Consider the following 10,892-nt stretch of genomic DNA (forward strand, 5'->3'; position numbering starts at 1 on the left):
GAATAATTCGAGTAGCCTGGGTTAGCCTGAACACTAGACTATCAGAAGAACGATATTCTATAACTAGACAACCCACTGGGTCTGGTGTCCCGTTTATTCATATTAACTTTGCTAGTTAGCTACGCACGCTGCTGAGGTTTTTAGCCCTCCTGACAAACTGACTATCAGGGAGAGATCTATAAAAACTAGCAACCCACTGGACGTCAATTTCAACGGCTATTTCCACTTTGCTTCAAGGTAATTTTCATTTGAAAATGACTTTGTTCGGATGTAAATCCGAGACACTCCATTTCGTATGATATCGTTATCCAATCGTATGGTATTATTAAATTAGTGGACCGTCCATCCCATTTCGTATGATATGTTACGATTCATTTTTGAGTGGCCTAACATTAAGCTGGCTAGGGGTTAGGTTTTTTAGGGTTTAAGGTTTGCGTTTAGAGGGTTAAGGTTAACGTTAGGTTTAGAAATAAGGTTAGGTTTAGGGGTTAAGGTTAGGTTGTAGGGTTAAGGTTAGGTTTAGGGTTGTTAAGCGGTTAGGTTTAGGGTGAGTTGAAGGTTAGTTAGGGGGCTTTAGGTTTAAAGGTTAGAGGAAAGGGTTAGCTAGCATGCTACAGTAGTTCAAAGTTGCTAATTAGTGAAATGCTAAAGTTGTCCCGTGAATGAGATTCATTACATGCTACATCTTTGGATGCTAATATGTACAGATAGTTTCAGATACTGTTAAAACAACCCTGAAACCACCTGCTTCTACTACTAAAGTAGAGTTCAAGTTACAGTATTTTAGACTAGATGTTACAGATTAGTTCAGTACAGTATAGGTTACAGTACAATAAAAAGTTTAGTACAGTAGTAGCTTTCAGTTACAGTAAAGTATAGGGTCAGTACAGTAAAGTATAGTTCAGCTACAGTAAGTATAGTTCATGGTACAGTAAAGTATAGTTCAGTACAGTAAATGTAAAACTATAGTTCAGTACAGTAGAGTACCAGTAAAGTGTAGTTCATACAGTAAATGTGTAGTTCAGTAAAGTTATAGTTCAGTACAGGAAAGATAAGTTTCAGTACAGTAAAGTGTAGTTCAGTAAAGTGTAGTTCAGTGCAGTAAAGTAATAGTTTCTAGTACAGTAAAGTATAGATTCAGTACAGGAAAGTACAGTAAAGTGTGTTCACTGCAGTAAAGTAAGTTCACGTGGCAGTTATACGTAAACTAGAGTACAGCATAGTGGAGTACTAGTACAGTTAAAGGTATTCAGTACAGTTATAGTTCAGCTACAGTAAAAGTATAGTATAGTTCAGCTACAGTAAAGTAAATATTATTTAGTACAGTTACAGTAGAGTAGAAGTAGACAGTAAAGTGTAGTTCATGCAGTAAAGTATAGTTCAGTACAGTACAGTAAATTTGTAGTTCAGTCTGCAAGGTAAAGTTATAGGCAGTAAAAGTATAGTTCAGTACAGTAAAGTAAAACTATAGTACAGTGTAACAGTTAGAGTACAGTAAAGCTTGTAGTTCAGCTGCAGTAAAGTATAGTTTCAGTACAGTATCAGTAAAGTAACGTATAGTTACAGTACAGAGAATACAGTACGAGTGTTAGGTTCCCGTAGAGGTAAAGTATAGTTCAGTAGAGTACAGTATATAGTTCAGTACAGCTACAGTAAAAGTAAACTATAGGACAGTTTACAGTATAAATACAGATTAGAGTATAGTCAGTAGAGTACAGCTATAGCTCAGTTTAGTAAGTTCAAGTACAGTAAAGTATAGTTCAGCTCCAGTATAGTTCAGACATGTATGTCCCATGTAACTGTCCCTGTCTAGCTGTCCGCTGTGTTTTTCGAATTTCTCTGTATTCACATTGTATTTTTCGAATCTGGGTTATTCTAATGCTTATCTGTCTTATTGTTTTTCTCCGTTAAAGCGATTTTTGTGGACTTTGCAAAGGGTAAATAAAACCAGTTTATATTAAATAATATTAAATGCATTTGTGGGATTTTGATTGGGATCTGGTTCCGAGCCCTGTAAAGTGTTTGTGACTTTGTTAAATACATTGTATGTGATCTTGATCTAGAGATGGGAAAGAGACAAGAGAATTGTTTTCTTAACCAATTTACTATTCTAGTAATTTAACAATATTGACAACATATTCACATTCAGGTATACGTCGCAGAGGAAAAGTATTGGAATCTAAGAAGTCAGACATAACAGTGCACAATTGTGAAATTGTTTTTTCCGTTATGACATTGTTGCCAGAAATAAACAATGTAGTAAAATATATTTTTGAAAATTGTTGAAACCACTCACGGTCAGGCAGATGCAATGTGAGTAATTCAGGTGATAGCTTCTTGCGTGATCGTATTATAATGTTAGTGGACGGGAAGGTGTGTTTTATTACAACAACACATTCAGCAACGCTCGTAGGTCTTCTAAGCCAAAAGGAAACCACAACGTTTTTGAAGCTCTTTGTGCCATTTTTATTAATATTAAACCTCCGGGGTTTTTAAACCACACTTAATGCGTAATTTTACCTAGTTACTCTTTTTAATTGGACTTTTTACGTTATTAGCTATCTGGCCTACAGTAACACTCGGCCCTAATGCTATCTAGCTGCTAACATCCTCACCATGAGCTCAAGCTACTCCCCTCCGTGCTAAAGAAGGGAGGTCTGCACTGCAGAGACAGAAAGTATTGTTTGAAAAGAGGAGAAGGAAAGAGGAGCATTGTCACAGTGTAAAACAGGAAAGAGTAGAGGATGAGGCTGCTTACAGTGAAAGACGTGAAAAGAGAAGAAGTTACCATGTGGTGAAAAGAAAGAGGAAGAAGCTTTAAGATGTGGAAAGAGGAGATGCAGTTGTTGGAGATGAAGGGAGGAGGGGGAGATTACGTCAGTTGGAGGAGGAGGGAAAGACTGGGATCTGATTAACACAGTAAGTACTATTTTAAAAACCAGTGGCGAACAAACCTCATAGTTATTGTTAACTACTTGAACTAATGTGGTCGTGGTTAAAGACTGCGTCAAGTGAGCCGTCTTCATTCGGCAAAACGCGGATCAAGCCACCACGCTTCTGTTTTGCTAGAATTTTTCTAAGTGGGGTAGACAACCAACTAACCGGGTTTTTAGATTAGCGGGTGTTTTCTGACGGTAAACGAGTCGGCTGTTCCTCCTAATGCGCTCAGATAGAAACGACAAGCTACAAATTATTCCAAGTAACAGTTTCACTCTCACACGACTTCAATCTATCCAATAATCCAAAATGATATCCTAAATCGTTTTAGCCTCATTTTCGTACCTTTTATTTTAAACTTTTATTTTAATGTAGGCAAGTACAGTTAATAACAAGCCTTTATTTCATATGACGGCTAGGGAAAGGGGGTCGGGGGTAACACTGCCTTTGTTCAGGGGCGAGAACCAACAGGCTTTTTTACCTTGTCGCGGGGATTGATCTTGCAACTTCCGGTTACTAGTCAATGCTCTAACCACTAGGCGCTACCGGCCCGAACCTGTCTATTGAGGGTTAGGGTCTAGGTAGTGTATACTGGTTTAATAGCGGCAGTGTGCATAATCAATAGCTAACTGCCGCCCCACAGCTACCTCGCGCCGACCTGTCCATATTAAGGTTAGGGTTAGGTATGTGTTTGGTGTTAATCAGCCAGCAGTCAAGTGATATATCAGTAAGCTACCGAGCGCGCCTACCCACGTAGCTACCTGCGCACCGTCTAACAGGTTGGGTTAGGTTAGTGTGTATCTGTTAATAGCAGCAGTGTGCTGTGTATAATCAAGCTACCTGCCGCCCCCACTAGGGCTTAACTGCCGACCTGTGTCCTATAAGGGTTAGGGTTTAGGGTAGTGTATCGCTGGTAAATAGCAGCAGTTGTATAATTCAAGTCCTGCCGCCCCCACTTGGGGCTACCTGCGACTCCTTTAACAAAAAGAGACTTTTATATCCACATAGAGTGGATACGAGTCTGCTTCATCAAGGTACTGAGTAGAAGGGTCTGAATATTTATGTTAACTTGATATTTCAGTTACCTATTTTTTTAAATACATTCTGCCTAAAATGTATAAACAAACCTGGTTTTGCTTTTCATTGTGGGGTTATTAGTGTGCATAGATTAATGAGGAATAAAAATCAAATTTAATACAATTTTAGAGATAAGGCGTAATTGTAACAAAATGTGGAGGGGAAGAAAGTCACAGGATGGTCTTGAATACTCTCCGAATGCATGTAGACAGAGACTGAAGAGCTCACCCAGGAACAGTCCAAAATATGCCGGTCAGAAATTATTTTCACTCGATTTGAACATGGATGATCTGGCGCCAATGGGCCAAAAAGCAAAGTCTATTTTCTATAGCGGACATGTTTATTGCCCACATGTTCGTATTTTCTCTCCATTTGATCCAGTGTCGAACGTTTATGTTGGAGATGTTGTTTCCTACCTTCACCACCCTGGGCGGCGGTTTGGATACGACTTGGCCCATAATACACTCAGCTTTAATGCACCGGTTAGAATTTTCTCGTGTATGCGCTTATTATTTCATGGATCAAACAATGGAATGAATTTTAACCAGAGTTCTAGGCTTTTATCAGAAATTATTAGTGGTCTGGATAACCTAAAAAACATGGGAGATGCCTCACCAGTAATAATGACGAGAGAGAAGGAAACAATAGCAATGTATATAAAATCACATGAGAGGAAATTTGAACAAAAATACACCATTTATTAACAAAGCATTATAAAGACAGGAAATTTATGAATGCAAGCCCCCCCCCCCCCCCCCCAAATTGAACCAAACAACCCCAAAAAAACAAATCACTATCATTTAAATATCATACACAGCATTAAAGCCGAATTAAAGTTATGACTGATTCTATATGAAGTGTTTAATATTTTCCTAATGTTGCAGCTTTTAAATGGGAATCATTTTGGAAAAGTCTGGATTCTATGCTATAGTCAATTCACATATATATTTGTAATGAACGAGTTGTTAGACCACCAAGAAGCTGAGAGTGAGAAAACAATACCGAGATGGAAAATGCCGAATGAGGGGTGAAAAGCGACATGAGCCAGCAGAAGGAAAGCTGAGGAAATATAGATGCTTCGTTGGCCTATCAGATAACCAGATAGGGCTACTACACAGCTCATTACTACCACAGATAACCAGATAGGGCTACTACACACAGCCTCATTACTACCACAGATAACCCACATAGGCTACTACACAGCTCATTACTACCACAGATAACCACATTAGGGCTACTACACAGCTCATACTACCCACAGATAACCACATAGGCTCTTACACAGCTCCTACTACCACAGATAACCACATAGCTTACTACACACCATTACTACCACAGATAACCACATAGGTACTCACAGCTCATTACTACCACAGATAACCACATAGGCTACTACACAGCTCATTACTACCACAGATAACCACATAGGCTACTGCTACCAAGCTCATTACTACCACAGATAACCACATAGGCTACTACACAGCTCATTACTACCACAGATAACCAGATAGGCCTGAGCTACTACACAGCTCATTACTACACAGATAACCACATAGGCTACTACACAGCTCATTACTACCACAGTTTACGATAGGCAATGGCTACTACACAGCTCATTATTACCACAGATAACCACATAGCGGACTACACAGCTCATTACTACCACAGATAACCAGATAGGGCTACTACACAGCTCATTACTACCACAGATAACCAGATAGGCCTAGGCTTCTACACAGCTCATTACTACCACAGATAACCAGATAGGGCTACTACACAGCTCATTACTACACAGATAACCAATACGCCTAAGCTACTACACAGCTCTTTCGTGCCACAGCTCCACTAGAGTTGGAATGGGCTAAAAGATTTGGCTCCACTAAATATAGTTTGTCAATGTCATGATTCCTCTCATCCTTCCTGTAGCAATGCAAGTCATTTTCAGTCAACCTTCAGCTTTTGGAAAAGTAAAAAATGATACTTATTCAAATTACACAAAGATTATWAAAAAAAAMAAAAAAAMAATTGTAATCTGGCCTCGGGTTATTCAATCACATTTATTTATAAAGCCCTTTTTACATCAGCCGATGTCACAAAGTGCTGTACAGAAACCCAGCCTTAAACCTCAAACAGCAAGCAATGCAGATGTAGAAACACGGTGGCTAGGAAAAACTCTCTAAAAAGGCAGGAATCTAGAAAGAAACCTAGACAGGAACCAGGCTCTAAGGGGTTGGACAGTCCTCTTCTGGCTGTGCCGGGTGGAGATTATAACACTACATGGCCAAGATGTTCAAACGATCATAGATGACCAGCAGGGTCAAGTAATAATATTGAGGGATCTGATTTGAATTCAACCTCCTCGCAAGAGAGTTGTGGAGGTTTCATTCGGGTCTCTATTTAAATAAACACTATGTCTTTTGCAGGAGAAAGACCAGACTCAGAGGAACCAGAGACGTCAAAATCAGCAAGACGACACCACTGCTCCCACTGTGGAAAGAGTTTTAACCAGTTAGGGGACCTGAAAACACATGAGAGAATACATACAGGAGAAAAGCCGTACCACTGCTCCAAGTGTGAAAAAGGTTTTAACCAGTTAGGAAACTTGAAGCGGCATGAGAGAATACACACAKGAGAAAAGCCGTACCACTGCTCCCACTGTGGAAAGCGTTTTAACCAGTTATGGGACCTGAAAGGCCACATGACTTTGCACACAGCAGAGAAGCCTTATCGCTGCTCCCTTTGCGGGAAGAGTTTTACCGTGTTAGGGAGCTTGAAAATACATGAGATAAATCATAGAAGGGAGAAGCCTTACCACTGCTCCCAGTGTGAAAACAGTTTTACCACGTTAGGGAGCCTGAAAATACATGAGAGAATACACACAGGAGAGAAGCCTTACTACTGCTCCCAGTGTGGAAAGAGATTTACCCAGTTAGGAAGCCTGAAAGAGCATAAGATACTGCACACAATGGAGAAGCCTTACCCCTGCTCCCTTTGTGTAARGAGATTTTYCTCATCAGGGTGCCTGAAAAGACATGAGAGGACACACACAGGCGATAAACCTTTCCAATGCTCCCAGTGTGGAAAGAGTTTTTCCTTGTTAGCGAGCCTGAAAAGACATGAGAGGACACACACAGGAAATAAGACTCATCACTGCCCCCAGTGTGGAAAGAGTTTTAACCTTAAAGAATACCTGAAAGTGCATGAGAGAATACACACAGGGGAGAAGCGAGAGAAGCATTTCCACTGCTCCCAGTGTGGAAAGAGTTTTTCCTTGTTAGCGAGCCTGAAAAGACATGAGAGGACACACACAGGAGAGAAGCCTCATCACTGCTCCCAGTGTGGAACGAGTTTTAAGCTGAAAGGACAACTGAAACAGCATGAGAGAATACACACAGGGGAGAAGCCCTACCACTGCTCCCAATGTGAAAAGAGTTTTGCCTGGTTAGGGGACCTGAGAAGACATGAGAGGATACACACTGGAGAGAAGCCTCATCACTGCTCCCAGTGTGGAAAGAGTTTTACCCAGTTAAGACACATGAAAAGACATGAGAGAATACACAGAGGAGATAAGAATGTAGGCTGCTGAACAGTAGGACATAGGACAGATGTAGACTGAACAGTGGGACATAGGACAGATATAAACTGAACAGTGGAACATAGGACAGATGGAGGTCCAATACATGGTGGGTCAGTAGTCCCCAGAGACTCTGAATGTATATTGATTTTCCAGTGTTTTCCCTCCTGCATGTATTATAGTGGATTGTGTCCAGAGACTCTGAATGTGTCTTGTGTATTGACTTTCCAGTGTTTTCNAATGTGGAGAAAGTCAAGGGGTCTGAATACCTCCGAATGCACTGTAGACAGAGCTGAGAGTCTCACCAGAACAGTGCAAAATATCCGGTCAGAAATTATTTTCACTCTTGAACATTGGATGATCTGGGCCAAWAGCCAAAGTCTATTTTTATAGCGGACACTSTTATTGCCCACATGYTCTATTTTCTCTCCATTTGATCCAGTGTCGAGGTTATGTTGGATATGTTGTTTCCTACCTTCACCACCTGGGGGCGGTGATACGACTTGGCCCATTAAGACACTCAGTTTAATGCCGGTTAGATTTCTCGTGATGCGCTATTTCATGATCAAACAATGAATGAATTTAACAGAGTTCTAGGCTTTTATCAGAAAATTATTAGTTGTTTCTGAATAACCTAAAACATGGGATGCCTCAAGTAATAATGAGAGAGAGAAGGAACAATAGCAATGTATAAAAATCACATGAGAAATTTGAACAAACCTTTATAACAAAGCATTATAAAGACAGAAATTATGAATGCAAGCCCCCCCCCCAAATTGGAACCAAACAACCCAAAAAACAAATCCTACTCATTTAAATATCATAACAGCATTAAGCCGAATTAAAGTTATGACTATTCTAATGAAGTGTTTAATATCCTAATGTTGCAGCTTTTAAATGGGAATCATTTTGGAAAGTCTGATTCTATGCTATAGTCAATCACATATATATTTGTAATGACGAGTATGTTAGACCACAAGAAGTGAGAGTGAGAAAACAATACCGAGATGGAAAAATGCAATGAGGGGTGAAAAGCAAACTGAGGCTAMAGCAGAGGAAAGCTGAGGAAATATATGATGCGTCGTTGGCCTATCAGATAACCAGATAGGGCTACTACACAGCTCATTACTACCACAGATAACCAGATAGGGCTACTACACAGCTCATTACTACCACAGATAACCACATAGGGCTACTACACAGCTCATTACTACCACAGATAACCACATAGGGCTACTACACAGCTCATTACTACCACAGATAACCACATAGGCTACTACACAGCTCATTACTACCACAGATAACCAATAGGTGTATCCTTTAAGGCTATAAAACTCTTTCGCACATGGGGTCAGTGATGAGTCCTTATTTTCCTGTGTGTGGGTCTCTCATGTCTTTTTCAGAAGTCGGGTCACAGTGGACCTACTGCCAAGCTGTGGCTCAAGGAACTCAGGGTAAGCGAGTGATACAATAGCCTCCTTGCTGTCACAACGCGCTTCGTTCGTGCTGGGGGGGTTCAGGGAGTGCATTTGGTGGGGGAAGGGTTTTTTGTCGCGCTGTGTGTGTCCCTCTCATGTCTTTTCTTCAGGCACCCTGATGAGGAAAATCTCTTACACACAAGGGAGCAGGGGTAAGGCTTCTCCATTGTGTGCAGTATCTTATGCTCTTTCAGGCTTCCTAACTGGGTAAATCTCTTTCCACACTGGGAGCAGTAGTAAGGCTTCTCTCCTGTGTGTATTCTCTCATGTATTTTCAGGCTCCCTAACGTGGTAAAACTGTTTTCACACTGGGAGCAGTGGTAAGGCTTCTCCCTTCTATGATTTATCTCATGTATTTTCAAGCTCCCTAACACGGTAAAACTCTTCCCGCAAAGGGAGCAGCGATAAGGCTTCTCTGCTGTGTGCAAAGTCATGTGGCCTTTCAGGTCCCATAACTGGTTAAAACGCTTTCCACAGTGGGAGCAGTGGTACGGCTTTTCTCTGTGTGTATTCTCTCATGCCGCTTCAAGTTTCCTAACTGGTTAAAACCTTTTTCACACTTGGAGCAGTGGTACGGCTTTTCTCCTGTATGTATTCTCTCATGTGTTTTCAGGTCCCCTAACTGGTTAAAACTCTTTCACAGTGGGAGCAGTGGTGTCGTCTTGCTGATTTTGACGTCTCTGGTTCTCTGAGTCTGGTCTTTCTCCTGCAAAAGACATAGTGTTTATTTAAATAGAGACCCGAATGAAACCTCCACAACTCTTCTTGCGAGGAGGTTGAATTCAAATCAGATCCCTCAATATTATTACTTGACCCTGCTGGTCATCTATGATCGTTTGAACATCTTGGCCATGTAGTGTTATAATCTCCACCCGGCACAGCCAGAAGGGACTGTCCAACCCCTTAGAGCCTGGTTCCTGTCTAGGTTTCTTTCTAGATTCCTGCCTTTTTAGAGAGTTTTTCCTAGCCACCGTGTTTCTACATCTGCATTGCTTGCTGTTTGAGGTTTAAGGCTGGGTTTCTGTACAGACTTTGTGACATCGGCTGATGTAAAAAGGGCTTTATAAATAAATGTGATTGAATAACCCGAGGCCAGATTACAATTTTTTTTTTTTTTTTTTTTTATAATCTTTGTGTATTTTGAATAAGTATCATTTTTTACTTTTCCAAAAGCTGAAGGTTGACTGAAAATGACTTGCATTGCTACAGGAAGGATGAGAGGAATCATGACATTGACAAACTATATTTAGTGGAGCCAAATCTTTTAGCCCATTCCAACTCTAGTGGAGCTGTGGCACGAAAGAGCTGTGTAGTAGGCTAGGCGTATCTGGTTATCTGTGGTAGTAATGAGCTGTGTAGTAGCCCTATCTGGTTATCTGTGGTAGTAATGAGCTGTGTAGAAGCCTAGGCCTTGGTTATCTGTGGTATGAATGAGCTGTGTAGTAGCCTATCTGGTTATCTGTGGTAGTAATGAGCTGTGTAGTAGCCTATGTGGTATCTGTGGTAATAATGAGCTGTGTAGTAGCCATGCCTATCTAGTAAACTGTGGTAGTAATGAGCTGTGTAGTAGCCTATGTGGTTATCTGTGGTAGTAATGAGCGTGTAGTAGCTCAGGCCTATCTGGTTATCTGTGGTAGTAATGAGCTGTGTAGTAGCCCTATGTGGTTATCTGTGGTAGTAATGAGCTGTGGCGTAGCCTATGTGGTTATCTGTGGTAGTAATGAGCTGTGTAGTAGCCTATGTGGTTATCTGTGGTAGTAATGAGCTGTGTAGTAGCCTATGTGGTTTATCTGTGGTAGTAATGAGCTGTGTTAGTAGCCCTCATG

General features: G+C 40.8%; 1 protein-coding gene across 1 annotated transcript in view; it reads left to right on the forward strand.

Moving 5' to 3' along the window:
- Positions 1–6,630: 6,630 nt before the first annotated feature.
- Positions 6,631–10,892, forward strand: part of LOC111977999 (zinc finger protein 135-like) — a 29,373-nt gene continuing 25,111 nt past the window's right edge. The window contains exon 1 of the mRNA XM_024007759.2: positions 6,631–7,685. Coding sequence (XP_023863527.2) covers positions 6,713–7,600 — 888 coding nt within the window. The 5' untranslated portion in view covers positions 6,631–6,712 and the 3' untranslated portion in view covers positions 7,601–7,685. The remainder of the gene's footprint in view (positions 7,686–10,892) is intronic.

The sequence above is a fragment of the Salvelinus sp. IW2-2015 genome, linkage group LG18 (assembly GCF_002910315.2).
Source record: "Salvelinus sp. IW2-2015 linkage group LG18, ASM291031v2, whole genome shotgun sequence".
Classification (NCBI taxonomy): Eukaryota; Metazoa; Chordata; class Actinopteri; order Salmoniformes; family Salmonidae; genus Salvelinus; species Salvelinus sp. IW2-2015.